Here is a 21,755-nt window from a genome sequence, read left to right as displayed (position 1 = left end):
ACAAAAGACAACTACTCCCAACATCCCCAACCCCTTAATCTTTTGTTGACACCGATGGGGTCACGAAAGCGGCTTAGGCCTCCATGACATGCCAAACCGACATCACTGGCCAGGTGACAAGTAAAACCCCAGGCCCCATGGGCACGTCAATTGCACTTACAACAGGTTTTTTATATACCGTTTTCTGGAATGAACAGGGCAATAAATTATTCTCCTGTTATATAATAGTGTTAAATATGGGAAATATATGCTCGGGGCCTGGGTGACTAAAGCTTTTTTACTGAAATCCATTTTCCCTATTTTAATTAATTCCTAAACCCCTGGTTATTTGATATTGATGACCTATCCAGGAAATAGGTCATCAATGTCGTAAGTCCGGGAAATCCGTTTAATTCTTGTCTTTACCTAGTACTTATCACCAAAGCTATACCCATCTGTTTCTATTCATATTCACATTCTCAATAAGCTTTTCATCACCCTTGTTACCATAACCAATTACCATCACCAAGATTTTTCTGCACTTATAAGTATTTATTTTGTAATATTCAACCTTCCTCTCTCTAATCCAATAATGTCCTTCCTAACTCTGTGTAATACCGGTTGTAATTCTAGGAGGCTCGCCTTTTATCTTTAGCAGTTAGCAGTTCCTGAAAATAAAATTCTCTATTCATATTGTCACCTATCTGTAAGATTCTACACCTTTATCTTTTATAGAAAAAGATCTTTCAAATTATTTCAAAATGACATCTCTCAACTGCCATATAGAAACATAATGAAGCTTTTATGTCATTTTTGTTGTTAGTGTTATGCATTTTCTACCAAAAAGTTGTCATCATTACCCTACTTTTAAAGGGAATCTGTCACCAAGTTTTTGCCACTTAATCTGAGAGCAGCATAACGTAGGGGCAGAGATCCTGATTCCAACATTATCACTTACTGGGCTGCTTAGTATAGTTTGATAAAATCAGTTTAATGAGCAGGAGATTATCATTAGAGGACTACTTGGCATTCTGCCAGGTAGTCCAGCATATTCTTGAGCTCTGTATAACTGCTAGATTTGCGGCAGACAAAACAGTGATATAATCAAAATGACAGCAAACAGCTCAGTAAGTGACACATCACTGGAATCAGGGTCTCTGTCTCTATATTATTCTGCTCTCAAATATAGGAAAAATATAATGGCAGATTCCCTTTAAGTAGAAAGTAGATGTATAGATGGCTCCCTTGCAAAGTTTGTTAAACCAGTCTATCACTGAATTGTGCTGCCCCAGTGGTGTACTGCTAATAAATGCAGACCAAGCTGCCACCATAAGGCTTAAACGGCGCTGGGACCTGGTGCTGGATGGAGATCCTCTGAAATCATATGCAGTTGAATACAATATTGGAGCAGAGATTCAACACAGCACAGCAGGTATGATGACATCACTAGTTTGTGCCTGCAATGTAAGGCTATGTGCGCACTGGAAAACAGAATTTTCTCAAGAAAATTCCGCAGGGTGTGAAAGATTACTGCACCCACGGTAAAAAACCACGGCAAACCGCACCTGAAAACCGCATGCGGTTTGCTGCAGTTTTACCGCGGTATTGTTCACGGTATTGCCACGGTTTTGCCGCGTGCGGGTCGGTACATGTGCTTTAATGCATTCTATGCAGTAAAGCACATTAAAAAAAAAAGTCATTTTCTTCTGAGATGGATAGATAGATAGATAGATAGATAGATAGTTAGACAGATAGAAGAATAGATAGAGGGATAGATAGATAGATAGATAGATAGATAGATAGATAGATAGTTAGACAGATAGAAGAATAGATAGAGGGATAGATAGATAGATAGATAGATAGATAGATAGATAGATAGATAGATAGATAGATAGAGGACAGATCGCTGCATTTCTCCCGAGCGGTAATGTATGTTCACATTACCGGCCGTGGGAAATGACCGGTAATTACCTCTCTGCGAGGCTGCATTCAGCGCTGTGTCAGTGTCACTCGCTTCTGGATGCAGGCATCGCAGCACGTGGATTACGACAAAGCTGTGGATTACACCGGAGCTGTGGATTACGCCGGAGCTGTGTGTTTCGGGGGGGGTTAATAAACGGGTGAACTAGGAGTTTTTTTGTGTCTTATTTAAAATAAAGGATTTTTCGGTGTGTGTGTTATTTCACTTTACTTACGGGTTGATCATGTCAGCTGTCTCACAGACGCTGCTATGATCAAGCCTGGACTTAGTGCCGGCGATCCGCCGCCATTAACTCCTATTACCATGACTGCCACAGCATCACGGCAGCAGGAAGAGCTGGGGACACTCCGGTGCTGCCGCATAATATGCATGCGACAGTCCCGGGACAGCTGCGGCTGATATTCTCGGCTACGGGAGGAGGGGGGACATTAACCCTGCCCCCGTCCTCCCTAGCCTGAGAATACCGGGCCGCCGCTGTGTGCTTACCTCGGCTGGATGGTAAAAATACGGCGGAGCCCACGTGTTTTTTTTCTATATTTCCGTTTGCTTTCTATGTGTATTCTATGTGTCTGTGTGTGAGTGCGATGTGTGTGTGCTATGTCTCTGTGTGAGTGTGATCTGTCTGTCTGTGTCTGTGTGTATGTGATGTGTGTGTTTACTCTGCTCCGCTTCCTCTTCCTGCCATAATGACATCACTTCCCTGTAAACCGCAGGCAGCGATGTACATTACCACAGGTAAACCGCGAAATACCAGAGGGAATAACGCAGGAAAACGCAATGAACCGCACAGAATTTGCTGCCTGCGTTATTCCGTGCGGGATTTCACGATTACATTGGAGTCAATGGAGTGAAATCCCGCAGCGACGTGCGGAAAAGAAGTGACATGCAATTGTTTTTGCTGCGGGAAACCCACAGCAAAACATGCAGCTGTCAAATTCCGCCTAGTGCGCACAGGATTTTGTTTTTCCATAGGTTTTGCTGGTGATTCACTGCAGAGATGTTATGAACATTTTCTGCAGCGAAACGTGCAGCAAAACCGCAGGAAATCCACGGCAAAAACCGGTAAGTGCGCACAGAGCCTAAAGCTTCAGTCTTTACACAACACAGTTCATCAAGAGCAGTTCATTGAGGGATCGGAGCTGAGAATTTATTTATTTTGTTTACTTTTGTCACTCACTACTTGTAGAAGGAATAGTGGAGGTATCATACTGTGGGAAGTAGCTAATTGTGTCAATATGCAGTGTGAGGCAATGCCCGACCATCATACCATGCATCATACCATACGAGGGGCTTTGGGGCCATTATACTGTATGGGGGAAATGTGTGGGCATCATGCTGTGTAGGGGACTATAAGAGACATCATAGTTTGTGGGTGGCTGTAGGAATCATCATACTGTGTAGGGAGCTGTGGAGCCATAGTGGTTGACATGGATCTGTATGTGGTTGAGATGGCCATCATATTTTCTTTGGAGTTCTGGAGGGGCAATCATATTGTGGGTATGGGACTGTGGAGGTTGTCACATTATGTGGTGAGGCTGTGAAGCCATCATAATGTGTGGGAGTTTAAGGGGTCCATCATAATATGTGAGACAGCTGTTGGAACCATCACACTGTATGGGGGCATCAAACTGTGTAGGGCAGCTGCAGGGGAATCATACAGTGTAGGGAGTTGTGGTGGTATCATACTGTATGGTGGGCTGTGGAGACTTCATACTGTGGAGGGCTGACTTGGAGCATTATACTGTGGTGGGGTCACTGTGGGACATCATACCGTGTGGGGCATCATACTGTGTGTGTGTGTGTGTGTGTGTGAATGCTGTTGGAGCACCATATTGTGTTTGGGTTCATTGTTGTGTCTTTATGTGTGAATGGGAACTGTGGGACATCATATTTCTGTTTAAATAAACATGAAATTTGTGTCTTATAACTCTGAATTGTGCTGTCTTAGTGGTGTACCCCTAATAGTGGCCATCTGTGTTAACATTGTGGGGCTTAAACATTGCAGGGACCTGTTGCCAGAGATCCTCAGAACTCAGATACAGTTAAATACAATATTGGTGTCATGGTTCTCTGTGCAGAGCATCTCACAGATCTAGAGATGTTCTGCGGCACTTACAGATCTAGCAGCTTAGTCACTATACTGGAGTCCAGGTTGGTTTTGGGAGGTGCTGATTGCTCAGCTGTTCCACCTTCTGGGTAATTGCTCAGGCTTCTTTGCTGAGCATGCTCCTCCAGAACTCTGCCAGTTGTATTAATGTCCAGCTGAGTTGCTGAAAGCGGCTATCTCCTGGTATAGTGTCTGATCTTGGTAGTCGACCCTAGACTGACCTCCTGACTTGCCTCTGTCTACTCCCCTCTGACTTCTCCATTCCCGTCTGGCTCCTGACCTCAGCTTTCGCTCCTGACTACTCTGTTGCCTGCCTCTTGTGTTCATAGTTTCTCTCCTGGTTACCTGACCTCCGGCTTGTATTACGACCTCTCTCCTGTCTGCTCCCTGTGTCTCTCCATGTCCTCTTGGTTCTAACACCGGCCTGCCTGACTTCCCTCAGCCCCTAGGTATTCCCAGTGTCACCTAGTGTACAGCTTTATTACTGCATCTCTCACTCCTCTGTGAGGGGGACATTATATTACAACTGGACTTACATATTTTTTTTCCCTATGGATCCTATGAACACGCTCTGCGACCAGGTGGCAAACCTGACCCAGATGGTTCAGGATCTGGCAATGGAGCACTAAAAGTTGGTCTCCTCAAAGACACAGTTACAGGGACAGGTTTCCTCAGTATTAGGACTCTCTCTGAGCCACTTACTTCTGGCTGCTTCAGGCTCTTGTGAACCTACTGATGTAGTCTCTAGCTTTCCCGAACCCGTGGTAGTCCTTCCTGATAATTCTTCTGGAGAGAAGGATCAGTTTAGGATGTTTAGGAAAAGCTGAAAATTGTTGTTCACCCTGCGACCCAGGTCTTCTGGTAGTGAGTCTCAAAGGGTGAGAATTGTTATGTCCCTGCTTAGGGGTTCCCCAGACTTGTCTTTTTTGTTGCCCCCCTTCGACTCCTGAACGATCGTATGTGGACCTGTTTTTCAAAGCTTTAGGCCTCATTTATGATGGATCTGACAGAGCACAGGAAGCTGAGACCAAGAGAGACCAAGATCATAAGCTTAACCCAGGGAGAGAGCAAGGCTGAACAATATTGTTCCCAGTTCCGTCAGTGGTCTTCTGAGGTCTTTTGGAACGACGACGCCCTCCACTGTCAATTCCTAAGAGGTCTGTTGGAGCCCTTAAAAGATGCTTTGGCCCTCCATGCTCCCCATGGTTTCCTTGAAGAGGCCATGACTCAGACCATCCACATAGCCTGTAGAAACCAGGAAAAATGTGTAATCTGACTGGAGACGCCCTTCACTCCTTCCAAGATCAGCCACCAACACAATTCAGAGCCTATGGAAGTCGGTGCTGCCAGCCCACGAGAAAAGGAAAGAAGACGACGTCGCAATTTAGGACTTTGTTTTTACTGCGGTCACATAGGACACTGGAGGAAGGACTGCACGGAACGCCCTCCTACAGGCATGCCATCGGAAAAGGCCTAAGTTTGGGTGGTGGTTGAGGAGGTCACCCAGACTTCCAGGTACCTTTTTTCCTCCAATAAGTTCTTGTTGAGTGTGGAAGTGATTTTCAAGATCCAGTCTACGTCTACACTTGCAATCGTTGACTGTGGGTCTGCAGTTAATTTTATTCAAAGATAGAGAAGAAAATCCAGCACCCGTAGTCCAATCTTCAATTTAAATAAAACATCCTTTTATTGGAAACATGTTAAAAATATACATTTATAGCTGAATAGAAAATCCTTACGCGTTTCAGGTCATAGTGACCCTTACTCATAGTAAGTGACCCTATGAGTAAGGGTCAATATGACCTGAAATGCATAAGGATTTTCTATTCAGCTATACATGTATATTTTAACATGTTTCCAATAAAAGGATGTTTTATTTAAATTGAAGATCGGAGTTCGGGTGCTAGATTTTCTTCTCTATGTTTGGATTTACCTGTGGAGGGGGACCGCCCCCTTTTTTCCGTGCACCCTGATGGAAAAGTCGTATGGTAAATGGCAGGCTGAACCTTCTGCTTAGTTTGAATTAGTTAATTTTATTGATGTGGGACTGGTTCGGAGTTTAGCGTTAGAGACAGTTAGGTTAGCGAACCCCATCCAAATAATCGCAATTGATAAGACTCCTTTATTCCAGAATTCAGTCCAATTTGTTACAGGAGAGTTCACACTCAAGGTGGGATTTCTCCGTATCCTGTTTTGTGCTAAATAATTTAACTGCGGGGCTAGTTTTGGGATTACTTTGGTTGCAATTGCATAATCCTATAATTTACTGGTGTATATAATAATAATAATTTTATTCATTTATATAGCGCTATTAAGTCCACAGCGCTTTACATACATTGGCAACACTGTCCCTATTGGGGCTCACAATCTAGAGTCCCTATCTGTATGTCTTTGGAGTGTGGGAGGAAACCGGAGTACCCGGAGGAAACCCACACAAACACGGGGAGAACATACAAACTCCTTGCAGATAGTGTCCTTGGTGGGATTTGAACCCTGGACTCCAGCGCTGCAAGACTGCAGTGCTAACCCCTGAGCCACCATGCCACCCTGTGTATATAAGCTATTGTTAAATGGGGTCCCGAATGTTTTACGACTTGTCTTAAGTCAGTTCATGTGTTTCTTGCTAGTCTAGAAGGTCTTCCGAAATACCTGAAGGACTTCAGAGACATGTTCTCGGAAAAGCAGGCAGAGATATTACCCCCACCACCCATATGACTGTGGAATCAATCTTTTTATTCCTGGTGCTAAATTGCCCAATGCCCGTTTGAACAATTTGTCTGGTCTGGAGCAGACTACCTTGAAGGAGTATATAAGCGAGACCTTACGCAAGGGAAATATCGTCCATCTTCCTCCCCTGTGGCAGTGGGGGTTTTCTTTGTTAATAAAAAGGATGGTGGGCTCCGTCCCTGCCTTGACTTCCGAGAACTAAATAAAATTACTGTGAAAAAGACTTATTCTCTTCCATTTGTGTATTCTGGTTACAAATAAGCTGAGCAGCAATGTCAGGCAGCAGCTGCAAAAGTAAACAAGATTTTAGGGTGTATAAAAAGAGAGATTAGATCCCGTGATCCCAACGTATTGTTACCCCTCTATAAATCACTAGTAAGGCCACATCTAGAATATGGGAACCAGTTTTGGGCTCCACATTTTAAAAAGTACATTCAGACGTTAGAGTAAGTTCAAAGGCGGGTAACTAGAAATGGAAGGCCTCCCATATAATGAGATTTGTTTAGCTTAGAAAAAAGACATCTCAGAGGAGATCTCATTTATACAGCTGTGGCAAAAATTAAGAGACCACTTCAAAATTTTCAGTTTTTGTGATTTTTCTCTTTATAGGCATATTTTGCGAAAAATGTAAATTGTTCTTTTATTCTATAAACTACTGACATGTCTCCGAATTTCCAAGCAATAAATTTTGTATTTATTTTCTGAAAATGAGAAATGGTCAAAATAACAAAAAATAACAAAAAATGCATTGCTTTCAGATCTCGTTCCTGGGGTTTATTGTGTCTGCAGTCGGTTTCAAAATGGACCCTGGGAAAGTGCAAGCCATCGTGGATTGGGTTCAACCTAGGGACCTTAAAGTGCTGCAAAGGTTCTTGGGTTTTGACAACTACTATAAGAAATTCATTAAGGGGTTCTCACAGATTGTCAAACATTTGACGGATCTCACACGCAAGGGGAGCAGATTTGAAGGTTTGGTTGCTGGAGACTATTGGGGCTTTTCAGGAGTTAAAGAGGTGTTTTATGTCTGTGCCAGTGCTTATTCAGCCTGATCTTACAAAACCATTCATTGTTGAGGTAGACGCTTCAGAGGTCGGAATTGCGTAGTGCTGTTGCAGGGATGAAAAACTCTGACCAATCTGCGGCCATGTGCCTTCTTTTCCAAGAAATTTTACCCCACAGAGAAAAATTATGATGTTGGTAATCATGAGCTGCTGGTGACTCGCCCACCCCAGGGCTTTGGGTGACTCGGTGTCGGGCCGGACTAGTCCAGGGTAGTCAGCGGTGGCGGGGCCCGACTTCGTGACCCTGGCGGGGTCAATTAATATGGTGGCTGTGGGGGTGATCATTATAATAAAGTTTATGAAAGATTCGTGACTCCACCTATGGTAAATTGCAGCTATGGAGCCGCAGCTGCTGGTAGGGACCTCCGGGGCTGGTGTTATGGCAGCTGAGGTGTTTCTTGCTCTCCACAGGTAGAGCGGGTAACCCGGGGCATCCTTTGGTACTTTGTAGGTTCTATGGTGTTTGTGGACAAGGTGCAGAATGAATCAGATGACACAGAGGTTGCAGTTAAGGTCTTTTACTCACTGTTTGCTGAGTCCAGGTGCTAGCAAACCGGTTGCCCACAGTATACTGGGATCTACTGTCAGGTGCCTCCGCCGATCCCGGGTAGTTCAGAGGTCAATACTGGTGCACCCCTCCTGTGTCTCTTTCCTGACTGACTTCCTAGACTTGACCGTTGTAGTTGTGCTGGTCTTGGGCCTCCGCCGCAGGGCCTGAACAAAGGGAGCTTATCGCAGTTGTATCTTGCCCCCTTCACAGGGGATCTGTGGCAGGTTGTGGCCCCGGGCGCTTGCAACCACCCCCGGGCCTTCGGTGTTACTTTTGAGGAATTGTCTTCTTTCCTCAGTCTGGGGACCGTCGCCGATCGCAGCCAGATTCCTCCACCTGATCTTTCAGTGGAACAGGCCACGAGCCAATATGTCCTTCCGTGGCCCTGGGATCCTTTCTTTCTCGGTGTCACCTGGGCCTAACTAGACCCCAGGATCTCCACCAGGAACTTCCTTCTGTCACTTTCTCTTCAGACTTTTACTCCTTCACTCTCCTGAGGTAACAACCTCCCTCCCCTTCTCCCTCTTCCTCTCCAGACTTGACTGAACTTGAACTTCCTGGTTCCCTTTTCTACTCTCTTTCTGACTCCTCCCACACACCCACTGACTAGGCTCCAGCCATACTATTGGGACCAGAAATGGGACTTACGGCCCCATGAATACATCTATGGGGGTTGCTGCCACTATCCCTGACCCAGTGTATGCCTACCAATTGGTGTGTGCAAGTTTAGGCTGTGGACCGGTAGGTGACTCCATTCTTACCCAGGATGGGATATCACACCTCTGGCTGAGGTGCAATATCTCTGTGGTGACGGAAGCCTCAGGGGCGCCACACTGGCACTAAAATTGGTATTTGAGGAATGAAGGTTTTTTTTGGAGGGGGCTGTGCACCAAATCACAATTATCACAGACCACAAAAATTTAGCGTACATTGAGTCTACTAAACGGTTGACCCCTAAACAGGCCAGGTGGTCATTATTCTTTTCACAAATTAATTTTGCTATTATATTCTGCCCTGGGTCGAAAAACGTGAAAGCAGACGCCTTATCATGCAGCCATGATCCTGTATCTTCTCCTGATCCTCCATTCTTCCTCAGGGTGTCATTATTGCCACAATTTCTTCCAAGCTGGAGGCAGAAATTTGGGATGCTCAGTCATCGGCTCCATCTTCCTTGCCTCTGTCCAAGTTGTTTGTTCCAGTACACTTAAGGTTACGTGTAGTGATGGTCGAACCCAAACTGTAAAGTTCGGGGTCCGTACTGAACACATAGTGTTTGTGCACACGGTCCCGAGCATGAAATTTCCTGGGAAACTCGTGTTACAGTTCGGGTCCAGTTAGGGTCCATGGGATGTAAAAAAAAAGCACATTATTAAAGAAACATGATTATACTTACCAGTCCCGTAACGCAACCTGCAAACCTGCTATTTTCCGGCCACTTCTGATTCCAAGTCCGATCATTAACTCCTGGCGATATTCACTGCACTGCTCATCACTTGGCAGTTTTCGGCTTTTTTCGGGCATGTTTGGTTCAACTGATGATGTCACTGTGTGAGTCTTGCATCAGTATCACTTGGCATGGCGCACACTCTCCTGACAGGAGCGGTCGGCTGTATGTAATTCCATGCAGCTGAGGCGCTCCTGTCAGGAGAGTGTGCCCCGTGCCAGGTGATACCGATGCAAGACTCGCATGAGTCATACGCAAGTGGAATCATACCCTCAGTGTCAGCCTGTTTCCTGCTCTGTGGAGCCGCTTGTCTGTACAGAGCGATGAAGCAGAGCTGACATTGCTCTCCCTGTGAATTACGTCAGACTAAGGGTTTTTTTCTAATAAAGATGGAGTCTCTAAATGTTTTTTTTTGTTTTATTTCTAATAAAAAAAAATTCTGTGTTGTTTTTTTTACTGTTTAGTAGAAATTCATGGTGGCCATGTCTAATTTGAAGTGACACCATGAATTTTGGGTTTAGTACCAGCTGAGAATACAAAGCTGGTATTAACCCCTTTATCACCCAGAGTGCCAACACCATCAAGTTCACTGGACAAGATGGGTAAAGTGCCTGGCAATGGCACTAAGCAGCAACACACCATTTCCATTTCTGCCTGGCTTTACCTGGGCTGTCAATCAAAATACAGGGAAGTCCATTAATGTTTTTTTTAATTATTTAACAAAAAGTGCATGAGCTCCCACTGTATTTTCATCGGCAGGCAGGTAAAACCAGGCTGCTGGGGGCTGGAATTCTCAGCGTAGTAAGGCCCAAGCATTCTGGGCCCCCCACGCTAAAAACCTCAGCCTACAGCCACCCCTGGAAATGGCGTATTGTTTCTTAGCGCCATTTCCAGGTGCTTTACCCGGCTCATCCATACAAATGGGACACCATAGTGTATGGTGGCATCATACTGAGTGTGGAAACTGTGGGGGCATCATATTGTGTTCAGATTCATTGTTAGACTTTATGTGTATGATGGAACTGTGGGATACCATACTATGAGGGACAACTGTGAGTGCTTCAAATTGTAAGGGGTCATTGAGGGGGTCCTATAATGTTTGTGGTGGAACTCCATGAACATCATACTGTGTGGCGGATACTATATGGTTAAAGTTCTGTGTTGCTTGGATGGAGTGCATTGTACTGTGTTGGGAGAGCATTATGCGGACATCTTACTGTTTTGAGGTGATATTGTGGCAGCATCATTCTATGTTTGAACATTGTGGGGGCTTGATACTTTGCTGGGAGCACTGTGGGGTTGTCATTCTGTCTGTGGGGGAGGTATTTTTGGGGAATCATACTCTATGGGGTTATAATATTATGGTAGGTTAGAATACCAAGGGGCTTCAGTAGGGTGAGTAGGTTACTGTGTAAGTTCCACAAGACATTTCCCCCCTCTCTGTCACTAAAAATTGTAAAATATACCTTTCTATGCACAGTGACCCTGCTTATTTCAAACAATATTTTGGGACTGGACTTGAACCCGAACATCTACCCTTGTGCCGAACCCCATATAAGTCTATAGGGACCCGAACATTGTGCTGTAAAATGGTGGAAAAAGGGTTAAAAGGATTAGAGCAGGAGTCCCCAGCACAGCTGTAACACTTTTGGGTCTGCTCATTAACCCTCATACAAAGTCACTGCTTCTCCTGCCCACTGTCAGTCCCAGTGTGTGATTGGTTGCAGTCAGACCGTTCACCCACCTAATGTGTCAGCTTCTGTGATTGGTTGGAATCACACACGCTGTCTGTGTCCCTATAGTGTAAAACAATAAACACATAAATTGTCATAGGGTCCCCCCACATTGTGCCATGATAAAGCTGACAGCTGGGGTCTGGTATTCTAAGGCTTGGGAGGCCCATGGTCATTGGGTCCACTCATCCTGGAGCAGCCTGCAGCCACCCAGGATTGTCGCATCCATTAGATGCAACAATCCTGGCACTTTACCCGGCTCATCCCGTTTGCCCTGTTGTGGTGGCAATTGGGGTAATATAAGGGGTTAATTACAGCTCATGGCTGCCACTAAGCCCTAGATTAGTAATGGTAGGTGTCTATGAGACCCTCCCCCCATTACTAATACTGTAAGTGAAAAGAAATAAACACAAACCCCGAAAAAATCCTTTATTTGAAATAAAATACAAAAAACCCCACCATCTTTCTCCAATTTAGTAACCCCAAATACCCAGTTTCGACATAATCCACACAAGGTCCCACAACAACCCCAGCTTTGTTACAGGCTGGGTTTCAAAATTGGGGGGATTTACCTAAATAATTTAAAAAAAAAGCCACATAGGGTCCCTTTTATTTTGATGCCCAGCCAAGATAGGCATATGGATGGGGGCTGCAGCCTGTAGCCATATACTTTATCTGCGATGGGTATAACAGTAAAGGGAAACCCTATGCCAATTTATTTATTTTTATACCACTATAGAGACTCAGACAGTGTGTGTGATTTCAACCAATCACAGACGCTGTCACACAGGATGGGGGTCCAGTCTGACTACAACCAATCATACACACTGGGACTGACGGTGAGCGAGGGAAGCAGTTTTAATTATCTGGTGGCTGAATTTGAATAGTTACAAGGAGTTGAATGAGAACTCTGTGTTCGGGGTCCATGCACGGACACTAGGCATCCGGTACGGTCCCCAAACTTTACTGTTCAGATTTACCCATCACTATGAGAAATTAAAAAAAGTGGAATTGCTCACCTTCATGATCTCCTGCTAAGTGCAGGACAACCTTATGGACATGCCAACATGGAAATGGGGTGTTTCAGCCTGTGGTCTCATTAGAATCCAGCCGTTGCATGGTGTTTGAGAATATGTATCAATGCAACTGGCAGCGGAGTCCAGTACTCCCCTGTCTGCGAGTCTCTACATTTTTGGGAAGTATTGCCAAACAAAATGGTCATTTATGCAATTTCACTTTGTTAATCCTCTTAGAAATGTATGAATAATACATTAGGAACTGTGTATTATCAGTTGGGGCTGTTTCTAAATACGCTGGTACTGTGCAATCAATGCCGACCGTGCCAGACTGTGTAAGGATGGTAACACCAAGTCATCAATTTATTTGTAAATATTTTGAATGATTAGCAGAGATATGCTACAATACAGCTATGAGAAAAGATTTATTACAAAAGTGTTCTTAGTGAGGAATGCAACTATTTACTCAAGCAGCTAAATCAGTATTGGTGGCAGATTAAAAGATTGAATTCCAATTTTCAATGGATGAGGACTTAAAATCACACACAGATAGATGAAGCTATAAAAATACAGCAGCCTGACATGTGCAACATATTAGCTGCTTTCTTAACATGTTCTTCGTTTTAATGAGAAGCTGTAAAACTTCATTGCTGTGGCATGCATAAAACAAATGGAGTTTGCATGAATAAAAATTCCCATGAAAAGATTTGCTCCCTCATCATGCAATTTCCATGACAATTGGGCATGTTTCCCAACCCGTTAACAATGCAGCTTTTCAAGAGACCATAAAGCTGCAGATTTTGGCTGTTTACTGACAAAGGTAGGGTGGTTCCCTCTCGCCATGGCCCCTATAATAGATACATATACACTTCCTTTTCTTAAATTCATTTATTTTGCAATGAGATAATATTGAGAACTTTTAGCATTAGTAAAATGATAATATTTGAATAAAACCTCTTGGTTATATAGTTTCAGGAAAACCTTCAACAACATTAGCTACAACTAAGGAACCACATACCCAATCCTCAACTCCAACACAAGTTCCTCAAGGAATCTTCACAACGTTGACATCTGAAGCGACTGATAGCAGAAATCTAGTTGTAGAGAACAGTGAAAACACCACCTCCAGTATTACTGAACCTACAACTCAGAGTGTGCAATCAACTAACGCAACAACTAGCGCAACAACACAACAATCTGCAGGATCACAAGGGTCACAAGAGGAAGCAATAGTCTCACAGGCAACAGCGGCACCAAGTAGTATTGTGAGTATGTGTTGAAATATGTCTTTGATGTGTTAAAGTCACTACTTACCAACTAATTTTACAATCTTGATTGCTATGTATATGGTAATAAAAACATTTGTCCCTGACATATGGATACCTACTCCATTAGTAAAAAAATACATTTTTAAAAATGGAGGTACCCAGCCCACAAATTGGCCAATTCATGAGATTCCATCAGCTGTGTCACAGTGTCCTTCTTTGAAGGGATCCTAACTTAATATCATGCCTCTCCTGGTCTAAAAGCCTTTAAATTAATGGGCAGGAAGGATCCAGCATTAATAAAAAAAATATAACCTTGGGCTGATGGGAGGAGTGCTCAGTCAGAAAAGGAGGCAGTCACAGCCCTCCAATAGTTAAAAAAAAACTGACCAGCATCTCCAAACAGAATTCAGCAAGTGTGAACAGGTGCAAGCTGCTATGACTGCACAATACACAAATAAATGAATACAGCAACACTCTGTAAGCGTCAAGATATATGTGAACATTGAACATATGAAACTGAATTGTATTACTGCTATATGGAATGTACTTTTAAAAATGAAGATACTTAGCACACAAATTGTCCAATTTATGAGAGCCCACCAGCCACTACAAGGCATCATTTTTTTATGGCACCTATGTCGAATATCATGGCTCTCCAGGGTTAAAAACCTACAAATTTATGGGCAGGTAGGATTCAGCATTAATCAAAAAATAGTCTTGGTCTGATGGGAGGAGTTCTAAGTCAGAATAGGAGGCAGTCACAGCCCTCCAGTACTTAAAACAAAAATGGAGCAGCACCTCCAAACAGAATTAAACAAGTGTGAACAGGTGCAAGCTGCTTTGACTGCACAATACACAAATAAAATAATACAGAACAGCAGCACTCTGTAAGCAACAAGATATATGTGAACATTGAATATATGAAATTGAATTGCGTTACTGCTATATGGAATATACTTTAAAAATGATGCACACAAATTGGCCAATTCATGAAAGCCCACCAGCCACGACAAGGCATCCTTCTTTGATGGGACCCTAATCTAATATTATCGCGAAAAGCCTACCAATTTATGGACCAGTAGATTCCATTGGCAAGAAGTAAGAACACTTATTAATTCTGCTTCACAACTATTCTGTAATTAGTGGCAATGCACAAATGTACTGTTTCCTTTGTTGATTTTGCATGGGTAAAATCGTTTGCATCATATTAAATATCTTTTCATTATATTTTAATAGCACCACTAAAACGGACATATGTTTATGGAAGGGGTCAGAACAAATCAGAATGCATGTTATATTGTGGTCATTTCTATATGTCTATAGCCAGTTTATTCAAACCTTTATCTTGTTATTAAAGGCGGCTTCTGGGATAGATCATGCATCGAACAATAAGCAATGAATTAAACATTGCAGGCACCATCTATTCTTTCATCTCTTCTAGTAGCCAAATGGCAAAGTACTTTTTTTCTGTTGTTTGGTCAGTTAGGAAAACAGACCTGTTCCCTTATTATGCTGCCATTAAACAGGAAAGCATAGTAGACACACCTGCTTTGTATTGCTGCATACACATAATATGGGCTTTAGCCAATATTTCTTGCAAATACTGTACATTTATTCTAGAGAAATACAGATTTGGATACATGTACAATACAACAAAAAAACTTATTGAAACTTTTGAGAACGTATTTTCTTTTCATTTTGCAGACGTGCCTAGGCCTCGGGAACTTGTCATCAACTTCACAAGTGGCTTGCTTTCAGTATGAAGAAGAAACAACTTGTGTGAGTTTCTAAAACAGTAGCAATATCTGACCACTACTCGACATGGTAAACCATTAGCACATTATACAAAACTTAAAAACAACTAAAATATATATATGCATTTTTATTCTTGAAGAATTACATGCTCATGATTTGGGGTTTTATAAGTAAATCCATGTGTTCCAGCATTGTCATCCCTTAATTGTCAGGGGCACCTGAATACCAATAAAAAAAAGCTCCTTCACTGTGCAGAAAATTGCTTGTGTTAGGGTACGATTCCACTTCACAGATTCTGATGCAAGAGCGTCGGAAGTGATATGCTAATGATCCTCTGCTGCGAGCATCAGCCAAGGGTCATGCGACTGTGATGCGATTGTGGCGCCCCTGACCTGGTCAGGCACCACTGAGTACTGCACCCATGCTGGGGACAGTACAATACAGGTAATCCAGAAGGCTGACCGAGGTGTGACTACACAGGCGCATAGTGATCAGGTCTCACACATTTACCTTTGAGAGGACCCCTGGGGATCCCAGGAGGGGGAAAAGCCTTCACCTCCACTGGAATAGTGGAGGGGGCCAAAAGCCTCCATCTCCTCTCAAGGGGTGTGGTAAGAGAGCTTGGTTGCTAGGTGGCGTAGGCAGGCACAAAAGGGAAAAGAGAAGGAGGAGTAAAGAGTCTGCAGCAGAGTGTGGAAGAGTGAGGAGCAGGAAAGTGAAGCTCTGACAGGAGCAGCAGTGAAGGTCCCAGATGTGAGCCGGTTCAGAGCAGAGTCCAGGGAGCTCCGAGGAGAGCTGACCCCTTCCCCTGGGCTGCTGTAGTCTGACAGCGTCCGCGCAGTGGCTACCGACGGGGGAGAACGGTCACCTAGGAGGGCTACCCGAAACCCATCTCCAGCTAGAGAGAGAGCACAGAGTGGGAAGTAAGGAGACTGCTAGGGAGAACCAGGCCCAAACGGGCGGCAGATCCCGGAGCGGGGATAGATCCAACTTTCCCTGCTAAACCTGCCGGTGTGGGGCCCTCAAAGCCCACACCACAACACCTAAAAGCCGCAGCCACGTAGCCACAGTTAGGGCCCATAGTTCACAGGAGGCAAGCAGCTGGAGTGATCTGGCCCAGGCGACAAGCAAACGGCAAACGAAGGGGAGAGAGGCACCAGCAACTTCCCTGGGTGACCCCCATAGGGACTAAAAGTCGGGGTCACCCCAAACCACCAAGGGCTAAGGAAGGCGAGTTGGTAGTCACCATCAGAAGTCAGCCTGAAGGATACCTGGTTCCAGCCTGGTTCATCCCAGCTACGCCCGGGTTACTCACCCTGCCATCTGAAGTGAGTAAAACCCCTGAAAGACATTCTGCGTGTGTGGAGTTATTCTGCGCCTTGTGGTACTACGCACCTACACAGGGCCCTGGGGCTTGCCTCACTCTCAGGAGGCTATTCCAACTAACTGCACTCACCATCAGCCCCAGGCGTCCCTCAACCTGCAGTGGCGGTCCCCACTGACCGCAATTCTGAGAGTGGCGTCACGACAAATAGAAGATTTCCTACCAGTGACGAGATCCAGCCGAGTGGAGTCCCTGAAGGTAATGCACCGACACTGCACTTGTGGGGCTTCACACGATCATATCACAGCTGCGGAGAAGAGGGAAGGACACTCTCTCCCCATCTCCTACACTGTCTGTCTCTGTGTACGTCGCACTGCAGTCGCATGACATGTGAGTGCAGTGCAATGTTTCACATGCTCCCCTAGACTTGTATGGGGGTGCGTGTGAGCCGAAACTCGCTGCAAAACGCAGCATGCTGCAATTCATTCCGCATGTCACTATGGCATGAGAAATCAATCACAGATGGACACTGCCCCATAGTTTTGCACTAGTACTGGTGCAATCCGATGTTTTATTGGATTGCACTCATCTGTGCAAATCGCAAGTGGAACCAAGGCCTTAAAGGGGTATTCTCAAGTTACTAAATTGCTTCAAAGCGGAACCTTCACTTTTTTTTTCATTTTGAACTGAACACATGATACAATAGTGGCTGCAGAGTGGAATAAAAGATTGTTTTTTAAATTTGCCTTTCCATTCCTCAGATATTAGCAATCGAAATATTTGGCACCCACTTAGGCGTGCTTTGCACACTACGACATCGCAGGTGCGATGTCGGTGGGGTCAAATTTGAAAGTGACGCACATCCGGCATCGCAGGCGACATCGTAGTGTGTAAAGCCTAGATGATACGATTAACGAGTGCAAAAGCGTCGTAATCGTACCATCGGTGCAGCGTCGGCGTTATCCATAATTACACTGACGCGACGGTCCGATGTTGTTCCTCGCTCCTGTGGCAGAACACATCGCTGTGTGTGAAGCCGCAGGAGCGAGGAACATCTTCTACAGGCGTCACCGCGGCTTCCGTAGGATATGCAGAAGGAGCTGGGCAGGATGTTTACATCCCGCTCATCTCCGCCCCTCCGCTCCTATTGGCCGCCTGCCGTGTGACGTCGCAGTGACGCCATACGACCCGCCCCCTTAATAAGGAGGCGGGTCTCCGGCCAGAGCGACGTCCCAGGACAGGTGAGTCCATGTGAAGCTGCCGTAGCGATAATGTTCGCTACGGCAGCTATCACAAGGATATCGCAGCTGCGACGGGGGCGGGGACTATCGCGCTCAGCATCGCAGCATCGTCTTGCGATGTCGCAGCGTGCAAAGTACCCCTTAGACTTAGCAGAAATTAACTTAAGGGCCAAATACTTTCTTAATATCTCTGCAACGGTGAGGCAAAATTAAAAAAAAAACACAAAAAACATTTTATTCCACTCTATCGCTACTATAACATTGTGTGCCCAGTATAATGTAAAACAAAATGTGTAGAAAGGGCATCTTTAATTAGTTAAACAGCACAGACATAAGTTTGCAATTTATTTGTTTTTTATCTGTCCTTCTCCTGCAATGAAAGCTTTTATGTTTCATAATGTACAGTTGGTTTCTAAGAAGCTTGATTACTGGTGTCTGCCCAGACCCTGGCTAAGTGTGTGCAGTAGTTACATTTCAGGAGAGGAGTTAACTCTTAATGTCGCGCCCAGGGGTATGGGGTACTTGGTCCCGGGCAGTGTATATATGTTGGGAATGTCACTGTGGTGGCCATTGCCCAGTTACGTGCCCTGGGTTCTTTTTGTAATGGGGGTGTATTTACAGGGGATTAGATTAGTGTTTATACATGACGCCACTTTCGGTGTTGCGGCTATATAGATGGAGCCGTCGTAGCAGAATGTCACTACTAGGGCTGGTAATAATTGCAGGCTTGACGGTAGGCCCTCCACATGCAGGGCCGGGACCCAGAGCATGGGTGATGTGACGGGTGTCGGAAGAAGGGAGTCCACACACAAGTTTAGTGCAACTGGTCTTTTACTCACTGCTTGTTGGTGGTAACTGGTTACCCGAGGCCGTCTGGTTTCACCTCCAAGTCCCCTTTGTCCCAGTGCCAGTGTAGTAATCTGGTACCTTCTTCCCCTGCACTTGTCTCTGGTAAATGGGTCTCCGTGGTGTAGAGCAACTGGGGGTTCCCGTCCGGTGGTTTGTCCACTTTTGGACGCCTGACGGTAGCGTGAACCCTGTGGGGTTGGAGACTCTGGTCCTGTCCCCGGTTCTCCCTTTGCTACTGAGTCTTTGGATTTTTAGGGTCAGCGAGATCTTGATGGTCCCCTCTCTGCGCAGGTGTTAACAGGTTGGCTTGGAGCTCTTTCCTGTCCTAGGGTCCTGTACCCTGTAAGTGCGTAGTTCCGGGAGTACTCCACCGTACTCCACCGGCAACTAGTCTCCTGGGTATCAGGTTACTGATAACCCTGCACCAGAACGTCTCCTCACGTCCACCTTCACTCCTCTCCTACTACTGTCCGACTTTGACTGACCTCAGTCTGCCCCTTCCACCTGGTCAACTAGTGGACTGGACTGGCTCACCTCTAGGTGGCCATCCATTGGTCCAACCCTAGCCTTGCACCATTGTATGGGGGATTGTTGGGTAAAACTGGGATTACCTGGAGTTTTTGTGTGTTACCGGCACTGGTCTCCCGGAGCCCTAGGGGGTAGGCCCTGCATCCTTGTGGGGATGCAGAACCTTGTAGCACCCTGATGGCTTCAGGGGCGCTACATCCCCCCTTGGTTAATTCCAGCACATCCTCGGGCTGCAAGTGAAATTGGTTACATTTTTATTATCAACATGTAAAAGATTAACAGGTCTTCCCATGCAGGGGAGGTTCATCACTTTAACGTTTCAACTGGAGTACCGCTCCCTGCACCCATCACCCAAAGATCCTGGTCCCAGAACCCTCTAAGGAGGCAGGTCACCAGTTCAGTTAGTGACCAAGTCCGGACCATCTCTGTCCCGGACCTTTCCTGCACCCGGCCTTTCCTTGGTGGCGGTGCTTAGACAGGGTCCACTGGTGGGGTGTATTCTGGTGATGCACAACTGGTGCAACTTTGTACAGGTTAAGAGTTTTTGGCTGCTGCCAGTCCTGCAGCCTGGAGTCCATTTTTATTAAAACATAACTGGTAAACTTTTTCAATTTTAAATCAGGAACAGTTCAAACAATAAACACACACACTCTACTGGTAGCGCAACAGGTCATAGCTACTAGGGTGTTGGAAAGGGGCCATCTGCTTCACTTGGCCTCCTGGGATTAGCACTTAGAGTTTGAGTGCACTGGTCCCGTGCACCTGCACTGCCTTCTGGTGGCTGCTGGGGAACTGGTGCTGAAGTGGGAGCAGGGCTGGCTTTTCTGCAAGGACCTCCTCATCAAGGGCGTACCAGCCCCGCTCCCCATAGTGCCGGGTGTAAGCCACTTTGTCACCCACATGCAAATCCCGGTCGGGGTGTTCTCTGGGAAGATGGGGTCTCACATCTCAGCGGGAGATGAAGACTCCCTCCTTCAAGCCGGGCTCTGCGATGAAACCCCATCTCTGTTTCCAGTTTGGGGCTCCCTCTTGTGGTCAGTGCTGGTGGTGCAGTTGATGTGTGGAATGAAAGCCACACACCTGTAGAGGACTGGCAATCAGGGTCAGATTGGGATATTTAACTGAGTAGTTTTCTCTTTTTACTTGCCGTTGGTCAATGTCTCCTGTGTGTTAAGGACATTCTGTAACCAGCTCTGCTCACTACCAGAACTCCTCTCAGATAGGTATTTGTACCTCTGCTGTTTGTTTTCCACCTTCTTGTTGTTTTTTCTGCTTTAATACTAATGCTTGATTCCTATTTTGTCTGTGTGGAGTTCTTGATGGAATGGGATCATTCCCTGCTGGGAGTGTCTGTATACTTAGCTCCATGATTCTGCAAGGTATTGTGTTTGACATGCTTGGTATTAATTCAGTCCCTCATCTGTATTAGTGTTTTTGGATCCCAGTAACATTTAAGTGCTGATTTAGTGGGGGAGAGGTTGTGTGACTGCAGGATATTTCCATATCAGAAGTGCTGGTATATATTAGGGTTTTTACGGCTGCAGACAGTTGCTCTTTCCTAGCCTTTCCTATAAAGATAGTTTCGGCCTCACCTTTGCTGAAATCTGTCTTTTCTGGCTTTGTATTGTGTTTTTCTATATCAATGTTGCCTTTACATGTGGGAGGCTATCTATCTTTGGAGACTGCTCCAAGGCAGATTAGCTTTCTTATATCTCTATCTGTTAGATTATTTAGTTCTCCGGCTTTGTCGTGCGTCCAGGTCATCGTAGGCACGCCCCACAGCTACATCTAGTTGTGTGTCAGGATTAGGTCTGCAGTCCGTTAAGTTTCCAGCCACTCTGTTACCTTTTTGGGATTCCGCATTTTTTGATCCTCCTCGGTCCCTGAATCATAACACATCCCCTTTTTACACTGAAGTGCTCCACCACTCAGTGGTAGAACATGCCCCGGGCATGGTAGTTATATAATTGTAGACTTGGATACATCAAATTGAAATGAAAAGATTTATGTTTAGCGAAGAAATGCAATAATTTTATAATACCTTAGAACTAGTGATGGGCGAACCGAACACATAGTGTTTGTGCACAAGATCCCCAAAACAAGCTTTCTGGAAAGCTTGTGTTACAGTTTGGGTCCAGTTCGGGTCCAGGGGCTGTAAAAAAAAGCACATTAGTAAATAACATTATGATTAT

General features: G+C 45.1%; 1 protein-coding gene across 1 annotated transcript in view; it reads left to right on the top strand.

The window, feature by feature from the left end:
- Positions 1-21,755, top strand: part of CD34 (CD34 molecule) — a 154,435-nt gene that overhangs the window by 91,750 nt on the left and 40,930 nt on the right. The window contains exons 3-4 of the mRNA XM_075335731.1: positions 13,568-13,863; positions 15,571-15,645. Coding sequence (XP_075191846.1) covers positions 13,568-13,863; positions 15,571-15,645 — 371 coding nt within the window. The remainder of the gene's footprint in view (positions 1-13,567; positions 13,864-15,570; positions 15,646-21,755) is intronic.

This window comes from Anomaloglossus baeobatrachus, chromosome 2 (genome assembly GCF_048569485.1).
Source record: "Anomaloglossus baeobatrachus isolate aAnoBae1 chromosome 2, aAnoBae1.hap1, whole genome shotgun sequence".
NCBI lineage: Eukaryota > Metazoa > Chordata > Amphibia > Anura > Aromobatidae > Anomaloglossus > Anomaloglossus baeobatrachus.
The sequence above is the reverse complement of the archived record's forward strand: the minus strand, read 5'-3'. Positions and strand labels throughout refer to the sequence as shown.